Source organism: Leptopilina heterotoma, unplaced genomic scaffold (genome assembly GCF_015476425.1).
Source record: "Leptopilina heterotoma isolate Lh14 unplaced genomic scaffold, ASM1547642v1 Lhet_130, whole genome shotgun sequence".
In the NCBI taxonomy this organism is placed as follows: domain Eukaryota; kingdom Metazoa; phylum Arthropoda; class Insecta; order Hymenoptera; family Figitidae; genus Leptopilina; species Leptopilina heterotoma.
In genome coordinates, this window is record NW_025110849.1 from 1,815,170 (window position 1) to 1,841,616 (window position 26,447).

A 26,447-nucleotide genomic window follows, 5' to 3' on the forward strand; every position below is an offset into this window, starting at 1 on the left:
TAACAAAATTATAATTGAGGAGCCGGGAAGAAGAACTCTCTTCGCTCGGACCGTAAGCGCTAATACCAGTCGGGTGGCAGTGAGCGCCTCTGGGCCTGTCACTGCTACCCGACTGATATTAGCGCGTGCATTCCGAGCGAAGAGCCGGTTCTAGAATCCAGCTCCTCAATTATTATAATTATTATAATTATAATTATTTTCACAAGAATTCAATTATTAAAAATAAACTTTTCTTAATATTTATTATATTTCGAAAAAATTAATTATTTAAAGCAATGTTTATAAAATTCTTATAAAGAATTCAATTATTTTCAAAAATAACAAAATTTTTCACAGAAATTCAATTCTTTTTAAACATTCTAATAAAATCGTTCACAAGAATTCAAATATTTTCATAAATAATAAAATTCTTCTGAGGAAATCAATTATTTTAAAAAATTTTAATAAAATTCTTTGCAACTATTTAATTATTTTCAAAAATAATTAAATTCATCGCAGGATTTCAATTATTTTTTAATACAATTTTACAGGAACTGCTCAAAAAAATTTAATTACTCTTAAAAATTAAATTTCAATTCTTGGAAAAAATCAATTATTTAAAAAAATGTTTTTTTAAATTCTTTGGAAGAATTCAATTATTTAAAAAATATTAGAATTTTTCAGACGAATTCAAATATTTTAATAAAATTGTTCGAACGAAATCAATTATTTTAAATACAATTTTAATTAAATTTTTTTTTAAATAATTCAATTATTCTTTTAGATTTTAATAAAATTTTTCCCAAGAATTAAATCATTTATATAAATAATTCTTCGAAAGAATTCAATTATGTCGATAAATAAGAAAATTATTCTCGAAAATTCAATTATTTTGAGGCATTTTTAATAAAATTCTATACAAAATTCACTTATTTTCATATAAATAACAATATTCATCACAATAATTCAATTATTTTTAAAAGTAATAAATTTCTTCTCAACAATTCAATTATTTAAACAAAGTCTAATAAAATCGTTCGCAAGAATTCAATTATCTTTATAAATAGCAAAATTTTTCACCAAAAAGTCAATTGTTTCCAATAATTTAAATAAAATGCAAATGCAAAATTTAAATTATTTTCAAAAATTTCTGGCAATTTAATGATTTTCAAACTTTACTATTTTCATAAAATTTGGCACAAAATTTAATTATTGAAAAAAAAATGTTTTGATACAATTCTACGAAAACATTCAATTATTTTCATCGCAGAATTTCGAATATTTTTAATTCAATTTTAAATAAATTCCTCGAAAAATGCAATTCTTTCAAAATTTTGTTAAAACTCGACAAAAGAATTGAATTTTAAGAAACATTCAATTATTCAATAAAATAATAAAATTCGTTGCATTAATTCAATTATTTTAAGGAATTGTAATAACATTCTTTTCCAAAATTCAATTATTTTGCTATAAATATCAAAATTTATAACAAGAATTCAATTCTTTTGAAAAGTAATAAAAAACTTTGCAAAAATTAAATTATTCTCAAAATTTTTGAAAAATTCTCGTCAAGAATTAAAAGTTATTTTTATAAATAGTGATAAATAGGCAGCGAAATGCTTCTCAAGAAGTAAATTATTTTTAAAAATTTGAATAAAATTCTTGTCAAAATTTCAAATATTTAATAAAATTCTTCGCATGAATACAATTATTTTTATAAATTATTATTTAAATTCTTCTCATGAATTCAATTATTTTTAAAAATTCTAATAAAATTCTTCAAAAGTTTTCAATTATTTTCAAAAATTGTGATAAAATTCTTTAATTCAATAAATTTCAGTAAAATTTTAATTAAATTCCTTAAAAGGAATTAATTATTTTCAACAGTTGTTAATAAAATTCTTCTTAAAATTTCAATTGTAAGAAATATTCAACTAGGTATTAAATTAAATTATTTATTTTTGTATTCAAATAATTGTATTCCCGTAGAATTTTTTAATAAAAATTTATTATTTCAAAATGAATTTCTGTTAACATTTTAGAAAATAATTGAATATTAAAAACATTATAATAGCGCGAATTTTAGGAATAATTGAATTTTGAAAAGGTTTTAAATTAAAATCTTTGAAAATCTTAGTTTTATAATGTTTTATCATGTTTTATAATGATATTCTTATAAGTTGTTGAATTTCAAAAGGTTTTAATTTGACTCTTTTGAAGAATTTTAATTCTTGTAGAAATATAATATTGATTAATTATTTATTTGAAAATGAAGTAATTGATGTTTTCGAATAATTTTACAATTAAAGAAATTCGTAAATGTATTAAATAGAAAATTTTGTTGAGTATCCAATAATTTTTGGAGTGAATCAGAATATTCTTTAGGGTCAGGGAAAAAGTGGAAATTTTGTCTGGAAATCAGGGAAAAGTGAGGGAAAACCAAATGAAATTTATGTCGTTACCCTGTTACTTTGAATTAAATTTGCAAATGCATGTTTGTTTCAGATCGAGCTACAGGCATTCGAACGAGAAATGGTTTGGTAACGAAAGAACGATGGGAGGGATTCAGGATCGAGAGAGACTTTCGTTAACAAGTTTGGAAGTGATAACCGACGCACTTTTGGAAATTATGGAGGCTTGTATGAGGGACATTCCGAAATGTGACTGGCTAAAAACCTGGACGTCCCTTGCAAAAAGTTTCGCTTTTTGTTTTAATCCTGCGTTGCAGCCGAGGGCACTGATTGTTTTTGGATGTATTAGTAAAAGTATTACCGATCAAGACATAAAACAACTGTTGAGAATTTTAGTTAAAGCTCTTGAGAGCTTCAACGATATAATACTTCTCGAATCAATCGTCATGTGTCTCACGAGATTGCAACCGCTACTAAGACCTGTGAGTATATTATTCAAAATCTATTCCAGGCTTCCCACTCATTTACTAAAACATACTATTTACTATTTTTTTACGTTATGTTATGCTACTATTCAGGTACTTTTTTTAGTATTCGCTAATACTAGAAATCAAAAAACTATTCTTGAAAATTATAATCAAACTCTTTAAAACAATTCAATTATTTTCAAAAACTATTCGAAATTCAATTATTTTCAATATCTAGAATTTTCATGAAATTTAGCAAAAGAATTCAATTATTTAAGAAAAAATTGATAAAATTCATACAAAATTCAATTAGGTATTTTCATAAATAATAAAATTCTTCTCAGGAATTGAATTATTTAAAACAGAATTTTCCTAATATTTTTCGAAAAAAATCAATTATTTAAATAGATTTTTATAAAATTCTTCTCAGGAATTGAATTATTTTTTAAAATTTCAATAATAATCGTTGCAAGAATTCAATTATTTAAAAAAAATTTAATACGGCCCTGGCCGCCACGTTGCTGTATCACGTTTTGCCGGTCTCGTGAATATTTTAGCATTTTGTTGATAATAATTGTTGAATTTTTATTGTATGTGTATGATTACACTTGGGAGTGCACAGTGTCTCGTTTTTAAGTGATTTATTTGCATTTCTGACCATATCAGAGTTTTTTTACTGGTATTTGTTCTCTTAACCTAACTTTTTGACGCGCCAAATCATGGCTTCTCGAGACAGTCTTTCAAGTGAAATGATGTGTGTGGCGTGTAATAAAGGTGTTGTCAGGAATACAGTTTTTTGTAAAGTGTGCTCTGCTCCATATCACCCCAGTTGTGCTAAAGTCACTGCCTTGCTTCCAAATGAGGGTTTCTCTAAATGCTGTCGACCTAAATCGCCATTGCCTTTGACTGAGACAGACCCGAACATTATTGCTTTATCTCAGGGCTGTAACGCTGCAGGAATCATAACAAATGAAAGTATTGAGAGCATTGTTAATAAAGCAATTTCGGGTCTTCAAATTGGATTGAACAGTAATTTTTCATCAATTTCAACAACAATCAATGACCTATCATCAAAAGTTGACAACTTAAGTTCCAAGGTTGATGATGTAATTTCTGTTACTGCTGATCATTCGAAAAGAATTGCTACAATAGAAGGTACCATTGAACATTTGAATGTAAATTCTCTATCTAGAAATTGCATGACGGAAGTTCATGATCGTCTTTCCCGTTCCTGCAATCTAATTCTTTTTGGTGTTCCTGAAAAAAACAAGCTTAATGTTAATTCCCCAGATAATATCTCGAGCATGGTTATAGAGCTTTTTTCAAAATTTTCTTGTTCTAATTTTATTGAAAAAGCAAAAATATTTAGAATTGGTTCATTTAAGCAGATGCAACAACATCCGAGACCAATAAAAATTGTATGCGACTCGGAGGAGAGTGCGAGGTCACTTCACGTGTCATTTTTGAAGGCCAAGAAAGACGATGCCATTCAGCCTCTACTCTTGAATATGCGCCTGTCACGAGACATGACAAAGATGCAATTAGAGGACCTGTCGGTGTTGAGGAAGGAGTTGGAGACACGGCAACAGGAAGGAGAGACAAATACACGCATTGCTTATCGTCGTGGTGTACCTGTGATTGTGTCTACTACTCGTCGTCGAAGCCGTTAGATTGGTGTATGTGTCACACAGATTCTGCATGTCATAGTGTTGGCGATGATATGCCTTGCGATTCTGTTGACTTAACAAGTGTTCTCACCACTACATCATGTGAGTCAGTGACGGCTGTTTCTCACTCGTCGTTTTCCATTTATTATCAAAATGTAAGGGGTTTGAGAAGTAAACTGGATGTTCTTCGCCAAGTATTATCAACGGTAGATTTTAGTGTAATTATATTCTCTGAAACTTGGTTAAATTCATCTTTCAACACTTCAGAACTTGGTTTTTCAAATTATATTATTTTTCGATCGGATAGAAACAATAATACTAGTTTATATTCTCGTGGTGGTGGTGTCCTTGTGGCATGTAGTTCAGTGCTTAATGCTTCGCTCATAGACACTGATAACTCTTCGATTGAACATATTTTTGTAAAATTTTATTTTAAAAAAATATTGTATATTGTTGGCACATTTTACATGCCTCCCAATTCTACATTTCATTAAGTACATTTGTAACCAACTTGCGTTCCCATGTATATATATATATGATAACAATAATAATAGCAATGTTAATGCGGCCAAATAAATATATGTATTATTCTTAGTATTTTTTATAGTACTTTTGTACGAATGGGCATTGCCCGTATATTTCTGAATAAATAAATAAATAAATAAAATTTGTTAAAAGAATTCAACTATTTTCATAAATAATGTACAACTTTCAAAGAAATCCAATTATTTAAAATACAATTTTCATAAAATTAAAAAGAAAAATCATTTCTTATTTAAAAAAGTTTTTTTAAAATTCTTCACAAGATTGCAATTATTTTAAAAACTTTATTAAAGTTCGGTGAGAAAAATTAAATTATTTTCATAAATAATAAAACTCATCGCAGAATTTCAATTATTTTTAATATAATTTTAAATTAACTCCGCTAATAAGAATTTATTTAGAAATTAGAATTGAATAAAATAGAATGATTAAAGTTTTGAATGATTTTATTTCTAAATTTCAACAAAAAAATGATTGAATTTTGATTACTTTTGTATATTTTCAAAAAAAATTTTTTTGTTAAAATTCTAAGCAAGAATTCAATTATTTTCATAAATAATAAAACTCATTGAAAAAATTCAATTATTTTTAAATTAGTTAACCCTTTAACGCCCAAATGTGCTGTTTTCCGACTTGAATTTTAACTTCGTACAACTATTAAAAGAAAGCTAAAAAAATTTCAAAAGTACCATTTCCTACTGTTTTTGGGGTCGCCCTTTTGAATGGCGTTGTCAAAATTTCCAAAAAATGAAATTAACCCCCTCTTTTAATGCAATTTTCCAAAAAATGCAAGATTTTTGGATGAAATTTTTTTTTTATTGCAATTTTCATTGTTATATCCTATATCTACATATCGTCTAAGGTATAAAAACCGTATTCACGATAGCTGTACTTTAAAAATATGTAGTAGTTTTTTTCTTTTTTTCATTTTTCATTAAAAAATGGCGCCCGAACGCTAAATTTTTTTTTTATTACACAAACAAATTTTTTTTTTCTAAATTTGCTTAAATTCGCTTGAAATTTGTTACTCAGGGGTTTATGGGGTCGCTGATTACGAATCTGATGTTAGTTTTGAAAAATTCAAAATGGCGGATTCAATATGTCGAACGATTTTTTAAAAAATTTACCAAATTCGCCTGAAACTTGTTACTCGGGGGTTTTCAGGGTCGCTGATTACGTATATGATGTTAATTTTTAAAAATCCAAAATTTCGGATCTAATATGCAACAGATATTCAAATGACTGAAGGTGACCAGGACTTAGAATAAGTTTTGGTAAATGTTACATCCCGAGATAAAACTTTTTTTAATTTAACCCTCAATGTGTAAAATCAAATCAGCACTTTACCTCCCCTTTATTATTCGCTTAATAAAATTACCCTTGCCTTAGCTCAGGACGTGACAGAAGACAACCTTAAACAATGTTTAATGATGAAAAAAGGTCCCCACTTTTAAAGTTCAATAAGTAATTAAACTAAGTTTTATGAAAGTAATGTTTCAAGTTTAACATTATTATTAATTGAGTATAAGTAAATTCCAAAATTGACCCAAATAACAATTTTCAAGCCAATCCGGATGATTTTTATTTTTTTTGTCCGACATATTAGATCCGAAATTTTGGATTTTTAAAAACTAACATCATATTTGTAATCAGCGACCAAAAAAAAAAAAAAACCCCGAGTACTAATTCTTAAGAAAATGCGAATGATTTTTATTTTTTCGGTCGCCATTTTGGATCTGCCATTCTCGATTTTTAAAAACTAACATCATATTCGTAATCAGCGACCCAAAAAAAAACCCCGAGTACTAATTTTTAAGAAAATCCGAATGATTTTTATTTTTTCGGTCGCCATTTTGAATCTGCCATTCTCGATTTTTAAAAACTAACATCATATTCGTAATCAGCGACCCTAAAAACCCCCAAGTACCAATTTTTAAAAAAATCCGAATGATTTTTTTTTGGTCGTCATTTTGGATCCGCCATTTTAAATTTTTTAAAACTAACATCATATACGTAATCAGCGACCCTGAAAACCCCCGAGTAACAAGTTTCAGGCGAATTTGGTCAATTTTTTAAAAAATCGTCCGCCATATTGAATCCGCCATTTTGAATTTTTCAAAACTAACATCAGATTTGTAATTAGCGACCCCATAAACCTCCGAGTAACAAATTTCAAGCAAATTTAAGCACATTTAGAAAAAAAAATTTGTATGTGTAATAAAAAAAAATTTAGCGTTCGGGCGCCATTTTTTAATGAAAAATGAAAAGAAGAAAAAAAACTACTGCATATTTTTAAAGTACAGCTATCGTGAATACGGTTTTTATACCTTAGACGATATGTAGATATAGGATATAACAATGAAAATTGCAATAAAAAAAAAATTTTATCCAAAAATCTTGCATTTTTTGGAAAATTTCATTAAAAGAGGGGGTTAATTTCATTTTTTGGAAATTTTGACAACGCCATTCGAAAGAGCGACCCCGAAAATAGTAGGAAATGGTACTTTTGAAATTTTTTTAGCTTTCTTTTAATAGTTGTACGAAGTTAAAATTCAAGTCGGAAAACAGCACATTTGGGCGTTAAAGGGTTAAACCAAAAATTCAATTATTTTTACAAGAATTCAACTGAGTAGTGAATTTTAACCCTTTAGCGCCCAAATGGACAAAATTTTGGCATGAAGTTTGAGAACTTATTTCGGTACTTAAAAATCAATAGAAAAATTTAAGAATCATCATTTCTTATGTTTTCATATGCGCTCTATCGAATGGTGAAGAAAAAAAAGTCAAAAAATTATAAACAAAAAAGTTATTAATGTTTTTTATAAAAAAAGTCCGATTTTTTTCCAATTTTTGTTTAATTTTCAATTTTTTCTACCATGAAATAGCGGAAAAACAATTCCAAATGTTACAAATAACGTGACATAGATATATAACCTAGAAGATAGGACTATAGAGAAAATTAAAAATTAAAATGGCGGCTCAAAAATGGAGTTTGAAGTTCAAATTTTTTTCAAAATTTGATTCGAAAGTACAAAATTGTTAAAAGTGTTTAGATCAGCTTAAAATTTGTTACTCGGGGGTTTTAGGAGTCGCTGATCACGAATCTGAAGTCCAATTTTAAAAATTCAAAATGGCGGATCCAATATGGCGGACAATTTTTTTAAAAACTCATTAAATTTGCTTGAAACTTGTTACTCGGGGGTTTTTGGGGTCGCTGATCACGAATCCGAAGTCCAATTTAAAAAATTCAAAATGGCGGATCCAATATGGCGGACAATTTTTTTAAAAACTGATTTGATCAGCTTGAAATTTGTTACGCGGGGGTTTTTGGGGTCGCTGATTACGATTATAATGTCCAAGTTTTAAAATTAAACATGGCCGCTTCAATATGACAGACAAATTTTTAGTTAAAATTTAATAATCACGTTCTTTAGCCATTAAAAAACTTAAAATATTATTAATGTTTTCCAACTTTCACCACGTGGAGGCAAACGTCAACTGTAAAGTCTTTTTTTAAAATATCTTTTTTTTTATTTAATATATCGATAAGTAAAATTAATCAAATTAAAACTGTGAATAATAATTTTTGAAAGGTTTTACAAGAGCTGCAAGCTGGAGATAAAATTTTTTTTTCAATTTGACCTTGAAATAAGTAATGATTAAAATAAAACATATACATTTCCATTTTTTGACCTTTAAATTCAAAAAATATAATAACAAATAAAAAGAAGAAAAATACATAAAAATGAAAAAAGAAAAAAAATAAAAAAGTAAAAAAAATATAAAATTTAAAAATAAAAAAAAGACTTTCCAGTTCACGTTTACCTCCACGTGGTAAACGTTGGAAAACATTAAAAATATTTCAAGTATTTTAATGGCTAAAGAACGTGATTATTGAATTTCAACTAAAAATTCGACTGTCATATTGGATCCGCCATTTTGAATTTTTAAAATTGGACTTCAGATTCGTGATTAGCGACCCTAAAAACCCCCGAGTAACAAGTTTCAAGCAAATTTAATGAGTTTTTAAAAAAAATTGTCCGCCATATTGGATCCGCCATTTTGAATTTTTTAAATTGAACTTCAGATTCGTGATCAACGACCCCTAAAACCCCCGAGTAACAAATTTCAAGCTGATCTAATCAGTTTTTAAAAATTTGTCGTCCATATTGGATCCGCCATTTTGAATTTTTTAAATTGGACTTCAGATTCGTGATCAGCGACCCCAAAAACCCCCGAGTAACAAGTTTCAAGCAAATTTAATAAGTTTTTAAAAAAATTGTCCGCCATATTGGATCCGCCATTTTGAATTTTTAAAATTGGACTTCAGATTCGTTATCAGCGACCCCTAAAACCCCCGAGTAACAAATTTCAAGCAAATTTAATGAGTTTTTAAACAAATTGTCCGCCATATTGGATCCGCCATTTTGAATTTTTTAAATTGGACTTCAGATTCGTGATCAGTGACCCTTAAAATCCCCGAGTAACAAATTTCAAGCTGATCTAAACACTTTTAACAATTTTGTACTTTCGAATCAAATTTTGAAAAAAATTTGAACTTCAAACTCCATTTTTGAGCCGCCATTTTAATTTTTAATTTTCTCTATAGTCCTATTTTCTAGGTTATATATCTATGTCACGTTATTTGTAACATTTGGAATTGTTTTTCCGCTATTTCAGAGTAGAAAAAATTGAAAATTAAACGAAAATTGGAAAAAAATCGGACTTTTTTTAAAAATTAATTAATTAATTAATATTAAAATATTAAACATTAATTTTTTAAAAATTAATGTTTTTACATTAATAACTTTTTTGTTTATAAATTTTTGACTTTTTTTTCTTCGCCATTCGATAGAGCGCATATGAAAACATAAGAAATGATGATTCGTAAATTTTTCTATTGATTTTTAAGTACCGAAATAAGTCCTCAAACTTCATGCCAAAATTTTGTCTATTTGGGCGTTAAAGGGTTAAAAAGGGCTGAACTCTAAGAATTTTAAGACTTATTTTCAATGTCATTGGTTATGTAAAAATGACACTTATGGTTTTTAGAGTTGAGCCCTTTTCGAAATTCACGATTCAATTATTTAAAATAAAATTTTCATAATTAACTATATTAATTTGAATGTTCTTTCATTCTTTCATTCACTTTTTCTGTCCCTCACGCTCTGAAGTTGTCTTTTATTTATACTTTTGTTTTTGTTATCTTGAGATTGATTGTATACTATTATATTATTACTAGAAAATTTTACTCGCTGAACGTGATATTCAATTTATTATTGTTATGCAAATTACAAATTTTTTTAATTTTCAAATATAAATTTTTAAAATAATTTCATAATCAAAATTAAAAAAATTCACTTATTAAGTACAAAATTAATTATCACTGTTCATATTTTCTAAAATTTTAATAAATGCTTCGAAAAAATTCAATTATTTTTATAAATAGTAAAATTCTTCAAAAGAATTAAATTATTTTTAATCAAATTTAAATAAAATTACATGAAAGAATTTAATTATTTTCAAAAATTTCCATAAAATGCAATTTCAACAAGAATTTAAAATTCTCTAAAAATAATTCAATTATTCTCAAAATATTTTTAAAAAATTCTATTCTTGTGATGAATTCAATTATTTTGAATATACATAATTTTAATAAAATTCTTTAAAGAAATTCCATTACTTTCTAAACAACTTTAATTGAAATTCTCGAAAAAATTTCATTATTTTAAAATATTTCTATAAAATTCTTCATAACAATTTAATTATTTTTTATAAATAGTAAAAACTTTCTAAACAATATTCAATTATTTTTTTCAATAGTAAAATCTTTACAAAAATCCAATGATTTTCAAAACAATTTTAATTGAATTCCTCGGATGAATTCAAATATTTTTAAATATTTTCAGAAATTTCAATTATGTACAAAAATTTTAATAAATTCTTCGAAACAATTTTTATAAATAGTTAAATTCTCCGCAAGAATTCAATTATTTTCAATTTACTTTTAATAAAGTTCTTCTTTATAAAATTCAAATGCTTTCAAAATTTTTAATTAAAATTATTAAAGAAACTCCATTAGTTAAAAAAAAATTCAAAGAAATAATTTCTTTGAATTTTTTTTTAAACTAATAGAGTTTTTGAAGAATTATTCTTCAAAAGAATTTAATTAGGATTTTTAAAAATTTTAATAAAATTCTTTGCGAGAATTCAGTTATTTTCCTAAATAATAAAATTCTTTGAAGGAATTCTATTATCATCAAATTTTTTGATAAAATTCTTTGCAACAATTCGATGATTTTCAAAAATATTAATTTTAAAATTGAAAATATTTGAAGAGAAAAATTATAAAAAAGTTAATAATAATGCAATTTATTTTGCATTATTTTTATTTATGAATCACAATTTTTTAAACAAAATTATTACCTATTTTGTTTTAGAAAAAGAAGAAAAATTTTTGCAAAATTCCTATTTTTTTTAATCTTATTTTTGGAACAGGATTTTCCTCAGAAATTAAGACATTCAAAAATTTTAAATTCAATCTTTTTTTTTAAATTAAACAACTTATAAAAGTATTTTTATAAAATATGAAGATATCGATTGCTCCGAGTCGAAGACTCGGAGTGATCGATTTCTTCATGTTTTATAATAATTAAAGATGACTAAGTAATAAAATCATTATTTTATATTATTATAAGAATATTTTTTCTTTAACTTCATCAAAATTATTTTTATCATTTTAATTCAATTATTATTTTCTAGAATCTTAAATTATTTTTTATGAAAATAATTGAATTCCTCAAAAAAATTTATTAATTATAAAAATAATAATTGAATTCCTGTGAAATTTATATTATTTATGAAAATAATTAAATGTTTGCATACAATTTTATTAAAAATTTGTTTAAATAATTGAATTCATTTTAAGAATTTTTTTTAAAATAGTAGATATTGAAAATCATTGAAATTAGATAAATGCATTTTATTTTTGAAAATAATTGATATTAGGACAAGAATTATTTTGACATTTAGGAAAATAATTGAACTTTGGAGAAGAATTTTGTTATTTATAAAGATAATTGGGATTTTTACAAAATTTTTTTTCAAATTTTGTACATAGTTGAATTTTATAAGAAGAATTTTATTATTTTATTTTTAAATAGTTGAATTTTTGCAATTATTTGTAATTTTTCCAAAATTGAATTTTTTTAGTGTTTTCAACAAAAATTTAAATTAGAAAGTTTTCAAATTCTATTATTTTTAAAATTGCTAATTTTATTTTAAAAAAAAGGTAGTAAGAAGTTAGCCGCGCGAATTGTTGCTAGTATTTATTATATTTTGACAAAATTAATTATTAAAAACAATGCAACAACTTTTTTTTAGTTTGAAAGCTACTGTTTGCTACTATTTTAAAATGAATTATCGAGTGCGAAGTCTGTTATTCAATAATGTAAACCCATAATATTATTTACAAACACTATATATTTTCTATTTTTGAAAACAGGAATCTCCAATTCATAGATATTTATTTTGGGTAGCAACTTCAGTTTTACAGTTGGATGAAGCGTCCCTTTATGCCTCTGGTTTGGCTCTCTTGGAACAAAATTTGCATACTTTGGATTCGCAAGGAACTTTCGATGATAAGGTAAGAATTTTTTATATTTTTCCAAAAATTGACAACTTTTTTTTGCAAAGAACAAATAATAAATCATAATTGACTCTTATCCCTTAGACTTTGGAGCGGGTAATGATGTCGACTCGAGAACCTTTGGAGTGGCATTTTAAGCAACTAGATCACGCTGTTGGACTGTCGTTTAAATCAAATTTCCATTTTGCGCTGGTTGGTCATTTATTGAAAGGATACAGACATCCAACACCAACAACTGTCACGAGAACGGCTCGTGTTTTGACAATGTTATTGGCAATTGTCGCAAAACCATATCGAAGGGACAAATTTGAAGTGACTCCCGAGAGTGTTGCCTATCTCGCAGCATTGGTTTCTGTTTCTGAAGAAGTTAGAAGCAGATGTCACATAAGGCACGCTCTTGGAAGAAGCGCTAATGAATCTGGCAGTAATGATTTTCTAGACACTTTGATTACTAACGGATCGGTGAGATTCTTAATTTCCAATACGCAATAAAGTAATCCTTAACTACTACTTGTAACTAATTAATTAATTAATTAATTTCAACTTTTTAGGAATTTCCAACGAATGTTAATAATCCGCCGAATCGTAGGCAAAAATCATGGGATCTTTTGGATCAATCGGCAATCACACATGCGCGTCAACTTAAGCAACATCCTTCTCATCAGGTACTTTTTATTTAATCCATTTTTAAAACAAAACTTATTTTACGGCAATCGCTTTATTGGTATTTGATCTTCTTGCCGTTTCATGTTGGTTTCTATCTTTTCTTTACATGTCACGCTCTAAATGACATTAGTATTGCCGGGAAATACTTCTTAAAATACGTATTTTCTCGTTGTTGTGATGACTTGTTTAACTTCTTTTTTAATCCCCACAGTTCATTATATTTCACGTGCAGTCGGCGCGGCCTATTTTACAAAAATCGTATGCTTCGTATTAATGGCTTTTAATATCCGTACAATTCATTTTTGTAGAAGAAATTACAAAAACCAAAACAAAAAGTAAAAAACTTAGGAAAAATATATAACTATCCTTTTTTCCATGCAATTCAACTTTAAATTAAAATTCAAAATTAAATACAAAATATTTTTGAAAATACTTGTCAAATATGAATTGTTATTATACGAAGCATCAGATTTTTCTAAAAATAGGTCGCAACGACTTCTATTGAAATATAATGGATTCATTCCATAAAATAATATTTGCAAAATCTATGAAAATGGAAAACAAATTTATAAAAATGCATGATATTTTTTGTAAAAAGCAGGGCTCGAAAGTTTGTAAATTGTACGATATAATTTTGGAAATTTTGAAAAAGTTACAAATGATTGCAGAAATTCAATTATTTTCAAAAGTAATAAAACTCTTCGCAAAAATTTTATTATTTTCTAAACTTCTCGTCAAAATTCCAATTATCTTTATATAAATAATAACATTCTTCTCCGAAACTGAATTATTTTCAAAACTTTTAATAAAGTTCTTGACAAGAATTCAATTATTTTTATAAATAAGAAAATTCTTCATAGGAATTTAATTATTTTTATAAAGAACAAAATTCTTAGTAGGAATTAAATTATCTAAAATTTTTTTTACAAAATTCTTCGAAGAAATCCAATTTTTTTTTAAAAATTGTAATATATTTCTTGTCAAAAATTAAATTATCATTATAAATACAATATTCTTCGAAGAAATTCAATTATTTTTAGAAATAAAATTTTTTTACAGAGATTCAATTATTTTCAAACACTACATAAAATTCTTCGCAGAAATTCATTTTTTCTAAACTTTCAACAATTTTCTTCGTAGATTATCAATTATTATTGAAAAATGTAATAGAGTTCTGGGCAAGAATTCAATTATTATAAATATCAAAATTCTTTGCAAAAATTCTATTATTTTTAAAATTTTCAATAAAGTTCTTGACAAGAATTCAATTACTTTTATAAATAATAAACTTTTTGGTTAGAATTCAATTATTTAAAAAAATAACAACATTTTTTAGCAAAAATTCAATTATTTTCAAAACTTTCAAATAAATTTCTTGGAAAGCATTCAATTATCTTTTCATAAATAACAGAATTCTTCCCAAAAATTCAATTCTTTTAAAAAAAACATCATTTTTAGCAGGAATTCAATTATTTTATTAATTTTTCATAAAATTCTTCACAGAAATTCAATTATTTTCAAAAATAAATAATTTTTTAACGTGATTCAATTATTTTTAAACACTACATAAAATTCTTCGCAGAAATTCAATTATTTTCTAAACATTTCATAATTTTCTTCGCAAATATTCAATCATTATTGAAAACTGTAATACAATTCTGGACAAGAATTCAATTATCATTATAAATAACAAAATTCTTCGCAGGAATTCAATTATTTTCAAAATTTATTATAAAATTCTTTGCAAAAATTCAATTATTTTCAAAACTTTTAAATAAAATTCTTGGAAAGAATTCAATTATCTTTTCATAAATTACAGAATATTCTTACAAAAAATTCAATTCTTTTAAAATATAACCACATTTTTAGCAGGAATTCAATTTTTTTTTTAAATTTTCAAAAAATTCTCAACGGAAATTCAATTATTTTTCAAACTTTCAATAAAGTTCTTGACAAGAATTCAATTATTTTTATAAAGAACAAAATTCTTAGTAGGAATTAAATTATTTTTTATAAAATTTTTGGAAGAAATTCAATTATTTTCAAAAATAACAAATTTTTTAGCAGGAATTCAATTACTTAAAAAAATTATCATAAAATTCATCGCAAAAATTCTATTATTTTTAAAACTTTTAATAAAGTTTTTGACAAGCGAATTCAATTATTTTTATAAATAACAAAATTCTTCGTAAATTCAATTATTTTTATAAAGAACAAAATTCTTAGTAGGAATTAAATTATTTTTTATAAAATTTTTTGAAGAAATTCAATTATTTTCAAAAATAACAAATTTTTTAGCAGGAATTCAATTATTTTTAAAAATTTTAGTAAAATTCTTGTCAAAATTTCAATTATTTTTTCATAAATAACAGAATTCTTCCAAAAAAATTCTATACTTTTTTAAAATATAACAACATTTTTAGCAGGAATTCAATTATTTTTAAAAATATTTATAAAATTTTTCACAAAAATTTAAATAAATATCTTTGAAATCTCGTAGAATTTTTTAATAAAAATTGATTTAAAAATGAATTTTAGTAAAATTTGTATTTTTCATATTTTTAACCAACAATTCTGAAGAATAAATTTTTTTGAAATGTTTAATTGAAATTATTCCAAGTTTTTCATTTTCTGCAATATATTTAATTGAAGAATTTCCGAATAATCGAAATTTCACGTAAAATTCTATTTTAAAGAAATGGATTCGAAAATTCTGAAAAAGAACTTTTTGGAAAATTATTAAATTTAGAGAAGAATTTTGGTTAAAAATTGTAGAAAATATTAATTGAATTGATATGATGAAAATAATTTTGAAGAAGTTGCAGTTACAATATTCTTATAATGTAAAATAATGATTTTAAGTAAAATTTTCTCTTATTTGACTCAAACTGATTACATTTTTCAATTTTTGTCTATAATTGATCCGTAATTTTTAATTTTTGATCCGTAAAGTCCGTATTTTTAAATATTTTTAAATACTTTCACTGGTTCGAGCCCTGAAAAAGTGAATTTTTTTTATTAAATACATAGATGATTAGAATTTTGTAAATATTTAATTTGTCTTTCAATTAGTTTCATAATTTAACAAGCAAAAACAACTAACAGAAATAAGTTTATTAAAAAGTACTTTGTTCTTTGAATTAGTTGTGATAAATATGATCTGTGTTTGTGCTTAAAATCTAACAAAATTTTGATGTGAACCTTTTTTCTATGTTTGATCCGTGTCTGTGTCTGCCTTTACCTGGATCGTAATCCTCTTAAATGTCCACTAACGCGTCTTTCACCTCATCACTTTCATCATCTTATTGATGACGCTCATCGACTAACCAGACTGGCCGGATTTTATTTAAAACACAGCGATCTTTTTCTGTACCATCTACGAAGGAAGTCAAACCTAACGACGAGTTAGAGCCCAAGGTACTTATCGATTACTCACTCTTTCAGAAAATATCCAATCATTGTCAGTGTTCTTAAAGAAGTTGTATAAAGAATTCATTTATGAAAATCGCAAATTTTCTTTATTTAACTTCTTTAAGAAAAGAATAAACATTTTATTTATCTTTGATGATTCCTGAGTAAAACATAAACTCTCTGTCTCTCTCTTTCTCTCTTTTTCTAAACCTTTAATATTCACTTGTTTCTTTATGTGTTCTTGTTTCTTTGTGTGTTGGAGTTTGGTATTTTCTAGACATTTTTAATGCACTAAGTTACTTTTTAAAGAGGAAAATAAATTTTGAATGACATGTTTATTTATACAGAATCGAAGTACTCGAGTCAGCGTGAGCAATGAAAACAACGTTCTTTTGGACCCGGAAGTTCTCACAGATTTTTCAACTCAAACCCTAGTCTTAACAGTGCTGGCCACTTTGGTAAAATACTCCACTGAAGAAAGTGAAACAAGAATTTTGTACGGTTATCTCGCAGAAGCTTCAGTTGTTTTTCCAAAAGTCTTTCCAGTCATGTGAGTTAATTTAAACATTTTCTTTCGAATTTTTCTTGTAAAACAAAAAACTTTTCAAGAAAGTAATACGCAATGCTTTTTCAGTCATAATTTACTGGACGCGAAAATAAATAGTGTGCTTTCAACCTGCCATGATCAAACGATTTTGAGCTCGGTACAGGCTATTATACAGAATATGATTGCTTGCGAAGATACGAGTCAACAACAACTTCACTATTTGCAAAGCTGTGGTTTTGGAGGACTTTGGCGATTCGCTGGACCTTACACGAAGGTAACAATAGAGAATTAGCAATAATAAATAAATAATAGTTCATTATAAGAAAATTCATGAAAAATAACAAAAATATTAATAAAGACCAAAAAAAAAAAACTCACATCAACATTTAAAACAAAGAACAGGGTTGCCACAGGTCAGGGAATTCAGGGAAAAGTCAGGGATTTTTAGTAAAAGTACTGGAAAAATAAATTGAATTTTTGAAAATTCATGAGAAAACTCTGATTTTGATGTTTTTTTGTTTGCCTCGTAAACTATGAAATTACCACGAATTTTAATACAAAACCTTCAATTTTTTCAATTTCTGACAATAATTTCTTTTTAAATAACTTCATTTTTCAAAAAAAATCATAAAATTATCACTTAGAAATTATTTAATGAATAACTTTTACAATTTTCATAAATACTAGATTGATAGAAGAATTTTAGTTCGAAATACTAAAAAAAAAATTAAATTTTCGAAAAGTTACAAATGATTCCAGAAATTCAAATTATTTTCAAAAATTATAAAAATTCTTCGTAGAATTCCAATTATGATCAAAAAATTAAAAAAATTCTCGTCAAAATTTCAATTATCTATATAAATAATAAAATTCTTCATCGAAATTCAATTTTTTTTTTAAATTTTAATAAAATTCTTGGCAAAATTTCACAGGAATTCAATTATTTAAAAATTTTTTAATAAATTTCATCGAAAAAATTCAATTATTTTCATAAGCAATAAAATTTTCACAGGAATTCAATTATTTAAAATAAAAAATTTCATAAAATTTTTCAAAAAATAACAATTATTTAAAAAGATTTTTATAAAATTCGTCGCAAGAATTCAATTATTTAATAAAAAATTGAACAAAGAAGTTCTTTTCAAGAATTCAATTATTTTTATAAACTTGAATAAAATTCTAGAAAGAATTAAATTATTTTCAAAAGTAATCAAATTCTTCGCAGAAATTAAATTATGTTTAAAAATTTTTAAAAAAAATTTGAAAAAAAAATTTCAAATATCTTTATAAATAATAAAATTCTTCATCAAAATTCAATTATTTTTATAACTTTTAATCAAATTCTTGGCCATTCACAGGAATTCATTTATTTACAAAATTTTTAATAAATTTCTTCGAAATAATTCAATTATTTTCATAAATAATAAATTTTTCATAGGAATTCAATTTTATTAAAAAAAAAGTTTCATAAAATTTTTCGAAAAATATCAATTTTAAAAAAGATTTTTATAAAATTCGTCGCAAGAATTGAATTATTTAAAAAAATTTAACACAATTCTTTTCAAGAATTCAATTATTTTTATAAATAATAAAATTGTTCGCAGAAATTCAATTATGATAAAAAAAATCCTTGTCAAAATTTCAAGTATCTTTATAAATTAATATTAAAATTCTTTTCCGAAATCCAATTATTTTAGAAAAATTTTAATAAAATTATTGGGATAATTTTAATTAATTTCATGAATAATAAAACTCATCGCAGGATTTTAATTATTTTTGATGCAATATTTTAATCGAATTTCTCGAAAAATGTAATTACATATTCTTAAAAATTTTATTAAAATTTGTTTTGACAAATTTTAATAAACATTCGATTAATTAATAAATTATTTATTTTTTAATTTTAATAACTGAATTCTTCTAGAATTTTCTAATAAAAATTGATTTAAAAATGAATTACCGAATAATCGATTTATTATTTATGAAAATAATTGAATTATTGCAACAAATTTTATTACATTTTTAAAATAATTGATTTTTTTTGAGAAATTTTACTACTTGTAAAAATAATTAAATTCTTGCGAAGGATTTTATTAGGATTTTTGTAAATAATTAACTTTTTTTAAAAAAATTTTATGGTAATTTAAATTATTATAAAACATGAAGAAGGCGATCACTGAAAGTCTTCTTCATGTTTTGTAATAATATTCTTATAAGTTGTTGAATTTCATAAAGGTTTGAATTTGAATGTTTTGAAAAATTTGAATTCCTACAGAAGAATAATAATGATTAAATATTTATTTAAAAAAGAAGTTATTGATTTTTTTAAAATAATTTGACAATTAAAGAAATTTGTAAATAAATGTAATAGAACATTTTTTTGAGTATCTAATAATTTTTAGAGTGAATCAGAATATTCTTTAGGGTCAGGGAAAAAGTGGAAATTTTGTCTGGAAATCAGGGAAAAGTCAGGGAAAAATAAAATTAAATATTTGTGGCAACCTTGAAAGAAAAAATAAAAATTCACGGTTTTAAAAATTTTTTTTACTTGGAAAAGAAAGCTGAGAAATCAAAAAATCGTTAATTAAAAAGTACTACGATAGACTAAAAAATTCCAATACTTGTCCATTGTTTATTTGAAAAAAAGAGAAAGAAGGAAAGAAATTGTAAATATTATCATTTTATATTTCAATAGGTTTTCACTAAACATTTTTGAAAATATTTCCATTTTCCAGTGTAATCGAACCGCAGAGAGTGCCGAATTATTTGTTAATTGTCTCGAGGCAATGGTTGAAACATGTTTGCCAGTAGAAGAAGCTGAAAATATAACGCACAACGATTCTTCCTCGGAACAAAATAAACGATCTTCCGATCAAGATAAATCAAATCCTCTGGTCGTTAGAAGTGATTGTTCTAAAAGTCGATTTTCTTCCGATGAAAGTGAAGATTTAAAAATGTCTACATCTCAAATTCGCAAAGAGTAAGTCTAAATTGTTTATCAATTTTTTTTATAATAACAGAGCTCGAACTAGGTCCGTAAATCCCGTAAAAGTCCGTAAATTTGCTTCAAGTAAGTAAAAATCAGTCCAAAATTCAATTATTTTCAAAAATAAATTTCATTTTAATAAAATTCTTGTCAAAATTTCAATTAATTTCAAAAATTTTCCTGAATTTAATGATTTTTAATATCTAGGTACTATTTTAATAAAATTTTTCAATAAAATTAAATAGTTTTCTACGCAATCCTTTAATTATTTTCATAAAATAATAAAAATTTCACAGGAATTCAATTATTCACAAATTTTTTATAAATTTCTTCGCAATCATTCAATTATTTTAATAAAAAATTTTTTAAAAATAATAAAAAAATAAATAAATAAATAATAAAACTCATTGCAAAATTTCAATTAATTTTATTACAATTTTCATCGAAATTCTCAAAAAATTTAATTTCAATTCCTCGAAAAAATCAATTATTTAAAAAAATGTTTTTTTAAAATTATTTTTAAGAATTCAATTATTTACAAAAATATTAGAATTTTTCAGAGAAATTCAGTTTTTTTCAAATATTTTAATAAAATTGTTCGAACGAAATCAATTATTTTAAATACATTTTTAATTAAATTTTTTTGAAATAATTCAATTATTCTTTTAGATTTTAATAAAATTCTTCCCAAGAATTCAATTATTTTTTCATAAAAATAACAATATTCATCACAAGAATTCAATTACATTTAAAAGTAATAAATTTCTTCTTGGAAATTCAATTCTTTAAAAAAAATCCAATAAAATCGTTCGCAAGCATTCAATTATTTGCAATGATTTAAATAAAATTTTTTGGAAAATTTAAATTATTTTCAAAATTTTTTCGCAATTTAATATTTCAATATTTACTATTTTCATAAAATTTATCAAAAGATTTAATTATTGAAAACAATTTTTGATACAATTCTACGAAAACATTTAATTATTTTCATAAATGATAAAATTTCTTTTAGGAATTCAATTATTTTCATCGCAAAATTTCGAATATTTTTAATTAAATTTTAAATAAATTCCTCGAAAAATGCAATTTTTCTTGAAAATTTTATTAAAACTCGACGAAAGAATTGAATTTTAAGAAACATTCAATTATTCAATAAAATAATAAAATTCGTTGCATTAATTCAATTATTTTAAGGAATTTTAATAAAATTCTTTTCCAAAATTCAATTATTTTGATAAATGTCTAAATTTATCACGTGAATTCAATTCTTTTGAAAAGTAATAAAAAACTTTAAACTTGCAAAAATTCTTATCAAGAAGTATGTACATTATTTTTAAAAATTTGAATAAAATTCTTGTCAAAATTTTTATTTTTAAACCAAATTTAATAAAATTCTTCTCATGAATGGAATTATTTTCATAAACTGTTATTTAAATTCTTCTCATGGATTTAATTATTTTTAAAAATTCTAATAAAATTCTTCAAAAGTTTTCAATTATTTTCAAAAATTGTGATAAAATTCTTTAATTTCAATAACTTTCCGCAAAATTTTTATTTAAATTCCGTAATAGAAATTAATTATTTTCAAAAGTCGTTAATAAAATTCTTCTTAAAATTTCAATTGTAAGAAACATTCAACTAGGTATTAAATTAAATTATTTATTTTTGTATTTAAATAATTGAATTTCCATAGAATTTTCTAAAAAATATTTATTAAAAAATGAATTTCTGTTAAATTCTTAGATATAATAATGGAATATTAAAAGCATTATAGCGTGAATTTTAGAAATAATTGAATTTTGAAAAGGTTTTAAATTAAAATCTTTGAAAATTTGAATTTTTCATATTTTAACTAACAATTCTGTAGAAATAATTTTTTTGAAAAAGTTTAATTGCATTTTTTTAAAAAATTATTTGAATTCTTTGTTTTCTAATTTATATTTAACTGAAGAATTTCCGAATAATAAAAATTTCGTAATGTTGAATTGTGAACAAATGGATTTGAAAATTGTCAAAGAAATTTTCGAAAATTATTAAAAATAATCGATTTAAAGAAGATTTTAGTTAAAAATTCTTGAATCATCTTTAAATTATTATAAAATTGTGGTTTTAAGTAGAATGTTCTCTTATTGACTCGGACTGTTTATATTTTTGTCAGTAATTGGTCAGTAAAGTCCTTTTACTGGTTCGAGTCCTGTAATAACTATATAATAAATAATCGTTTTTCAATAAAAAGAAGACGAGATTTGAATCGCATTTATAAAAACTATAATTTTTCAAACAGAATAACCGAAGAAAGACGAATAAGCAAATTGGCGGATATTTCTGATATTTCAAATCGAGGAGAAAGTTCAAGTAACAGTAGCGGAGGTTCGCAGCCCTAGCGATTAATTAAACACTCAACGAGGAGATGTACAAAATTTAGAGGAGAAAAACTTCAACAACCTGAGGAGCAAACCAGGCAATGCATTTTTAAATTTACAACAATTTTTTAAACCTATATTTTCATATCTTAGAGAGTTAAAAATTGTTTAAAATACAATTTTTGTAATTGACTTTTTTATTTAAACAGAAAATGAGACGAAATTCTTTGAAAAATTATACGAATGTAAATTTTGAGTTTTATTAGTTTTTAGAGGAATTGTTGGTTCCATATTACTGTTGTTACATGTGCCGTCCACTTCTCGCTAACAGACCCGTTCTCAAGAAAAACGTGTATTTGGAACCCAAATTTAATTATTTCAATTTTCAAAATAATGCTATTTCTTTAAAATTATTTTCTAAGTTTGTCCCTCAAGTTTGAAACTCGTAATAAAATACTCAATACGCCCTTTCACGTTAAGTTTAAATAGAGTTAAAATTTTATCGAAATACTATTTATATCTTTTTTCCATGTATTTATCTTTCTTTTTTAAAAAAAGTTATCTATTTAATAATTGCGCGTTTGTGTACAAGTTGTATGTACGTTATTCGATTTCTAAGATGGATACAACGAAGATGTTTACTAAATCAACTTTAATGAACAATTTTTTTCTGAAAGCATATATTTAAAAAATACTTGGAAGTTTGTGACCATAAATCCGCCGAACTTGATTACAATTACGAAAATCACAATGAAAAAGAGAAACATTCAAGTATTTTATTAACTTAGTATAATTTCTTTAAAAAAAAAAAAAAAACAAATTACCTTAGATCGAAACCAAAGTATTGAATTTACAAAGTCTTTGTAATATGATAATTTCAATTTACATTTAAGCTTCAACACCACATTGTGGCCTTAGATTTCTTTAAAAAGTATTAATTTTAATGTTTCTATGACCATCCCATGTAGGCCTCAAAAATTATAGATCTGTAACAGTTAACAAAACATCTAGTTCAAGTTTTTAATAATATTATCTTTATTGGCTTTCTTAAGGCTGTGTTTTATTTATTTTATCAATTCTCGCAAGGAGATAATTTTCTAAAAAACTATATTTATTTTTTGGAACAAATTTTACAATCTCTTTGAAAGATTTTTTTTATTTCGGCGCCGTATTTTCTCTCTAAAAAAAGAAATGACTTAAAATTTGTGCAAAACGGCATTTACTTCCTGCAATGCACAGTAAAAAAAACACCAACTAGAATTTGAAATTCGTATATATGAATATTGAATACGAAACTATTTTGAAAATAATTAATAAGTAATTGTTAGGCTTACCGTCAAGTTTTTAGAACTAAAAAAATGAATGTTTCTGTCGACTAATTTGTATCAAAAAAAAGAAAAATATGGGGAATATTGATTGTGTCGGCATTTTTAATAATAAATGTGTTATATCTTGTAAATGTGTTAGAACGAAAATTTTACGAAGAATTTACCGATTTATAAATGGTTTTCTTCTCTCTAAATGTGATGTAATTATTATGCGTGAGAATATTATAATTATCATCATTGTCATTATTGTATATAATAGTCCTTTATCATGCAATGAAACTCCGAAATTTTTGTTCATTAGTAATATTGTTGTCCAATTGTACATACATAGAGGATAAAATAATTTTCATGTTATTAATAATTGTTCTTAATATTATGAATTTTCCAATTTATGTGTAATAATTACATCGTACAAAAAAGGGGTTTCACTGTATTTGTTAAAGATAACATTCATTTTTCTTAAAGATATTATGTCTAAGTATTATTATGTAAGTAGCATACAGACAAATGTTATTCTATATTTAAATAAAAATACTTAATACGAACAAATTGTTAAGATTGCGATCATTGCGATAATTATCGAAACAGTAATTTTATCCGCTAATCTGCTGTAAAAGCAGAGCAAAATTTTTTGAATAACTTTAATCAACAAACTCAACTGAAAAAGACAGAAAAATAAAGGTCACGATTTTAGTGTAAAATGTTAAAATTGTAAACAATTATTTATAACCTGAAACCGATTTGAATGAACCAACTCTCGATTGAAAGTTTAGTTCTTTCGCTTCAACTCTGCTGTACATTACGTTTTTTCATTTTGCATGCGATTGAAAAAGGACGAAAAGTTCGTAAAATGTACGATATAATTTTGGAAATTTTGAAAAAGTTACAAATGATTGCCGAAATTCAATTAATTTCAAAATTTTTTTTAAATTTTCGTTCAAATTCCAATTACCTTTATATAAATAATATAATTCTTCTCCGAAATTCAATTATTTTTTAAACTTTTAATAAAATTCTTGGAAAAATTTCAATTATTTTCAAAAATAACAAATTTATTAGCAGGAATTTAATTATTTTTAAAAATTATCATAAAATTTTTCTCTAAAATTCAATTATTTTCAAAAATTATGAGCAGAAATTCAATTACTTTAAAAAATTATCATAAAATTCTAAGCAAAAATTCTATTATTTTAAAATTTTTTTTTAAATTTTCGTTAAAATTCTAATTATCTTTATATAAATAATATAATTCTTCTCCGAAATTCAATTATTTTCAAAAATTTTAATAAAATTATTGGCAAAATTTCAATTATTTTCAAAAATAACAAAATTTTTAGCAGGAATTCAATTATTTTAAAAAATTATCATTAAATTCTTCGCAAAAATTCAATTATTTTTAAAACTTTCAATAAAGTTCTTGACAAGAATTCAATTTTTATAAATAACAAAATTCTTCATAAATTCAATTATTATTTTTATAAAGAGCAAAAATTCTTAGTAGAAATTAAATTATTTTTTAAAAAATTTGTTGAAGAAATTCAATTATTTTTAAAAATTATCATAAAATTTTTCTCTATAATTCAATTTTTTCAAAATTTTTAGCAGGAATTCAATTATTTTAAAAAATTATCATTAAATTCTTCGCAAAAATTCTATTATTTTTAAAATTTTCAATAAAGTTCTTGACAAGAATTCAATTTTTATAAATAACAAAATTCTTCATAAATTCAATTATTTTTATAAACAGCAAAAATTCTTAGTAGAAATTAAATTATTTTTTAAAAAATTTGTTGAAGAAATTCAATTATTTTTAAAAATTATAAAATTTTTCTCTATAATTCAATTATTTTCAAAAATTTTGAGCAGGAATTCAATTACTTTAAAAAATTATCATAAAATTCTTCACAAAAATTCTATTATTTTTAAAACTTTTAATAAAGTTCTTGACAAGAATTCAATTTTTATAAATAACAAAATTCTTCATAAATTCAATTATTTTTATAAAGAACAAAAATTCTTAGTAGGAATTAGATTATTTTTTAAAAAATTTGTTGAAGAAATTCAATTATTTTTAAAAATAACAAAATTTTTAGCAGGAATACAATTATTTAAAAAAAAAATCTGCCCGCCCTTCGGGCGGACACATTGTCATCCGCGCTTCGCGCGGGAGGCTCGCTTCGCTCGCAAGTTTCAGCGCGCCTCGGGGCGCGCGAATTTTGGTCGTCGCGCTTCGCGCTCCGAAGATTGTTGCGCGCTTCGCGCGCAAATAGCTCGCAGTCATCCACGACCGTTGTGCATTATTTGCGTTCTTTTCCTTTTTTCTATTATATGTTTCAAGGAATTATTTTTTCTTAAAGTTACTACGACTTTAAGGATTACATTCTCATCAGATATTTTTGCTTGCTGATAATTGCGAGATTAAGTGAACTTA

At 24.2% G+C, this 26,447-nt stretch overlaps 1 protein-coding gene across 3 annotated transcripts in view; it reads left to right on the forward strand.

Annotated features, from left to right (window-relative positions):
- The window catches only part of LOC122513003 (neurofibromin), an 80,584-nt gene extending 55,859 nt beyond the window's left edge, over positions 1 to 24,725 (forward strand). Inside the window, exons 18-26 of one of the 3 annotated variants that reach the window (XM_043629227.1) lie at positions 2,485 to 2,872; positions 12,572 to 12,712; positions 12,800 to 13,177; positions 13,267 to 13,380; positions 16,712 to 16,798; positions 17,140 to 17,342; positions 17,427 to 17,613; positions 20,075 to 20,319; positions 22,610 to 24,725. In XM_043629227.1, coding sequence (XP_043485162.1) covers positions 2,485 to 2,872; positions 12,572 to 12,712; positions 12,800 to 13,177; positions 13,267 to 13,380; positions 16,712 to 16,798; positions 17,140 to 17,342; positions 17,427 to 17,613; positions 20,075 to 20,319; positions 22,610 to 22,709 — 1,843 coding nt within the window. In that variant the 3' untranslated portion in view covers positions 22,710 to 24,725. Of the gene's footprint in view, positions 1 to 2,484; positions 2,873 to 4,245; positions 4,667 to 12,571; positions 12,713 to 12,799; positions 13,178 to 13,266; positions 13,381 to 16,711; positions 16,799 to 17,139; positions 17,343 to 17,426; positions 17,614 to 20,074; positions 20,320 to 22,609 lie in introns of those variants that run through there. The other 2 variants (XM_043629228.1, XM_043629229.1) reach the window with 2 other exon arrangements.
- Positions 24,726 to 26,447: the final 1,722 nt, after the last annotated feature.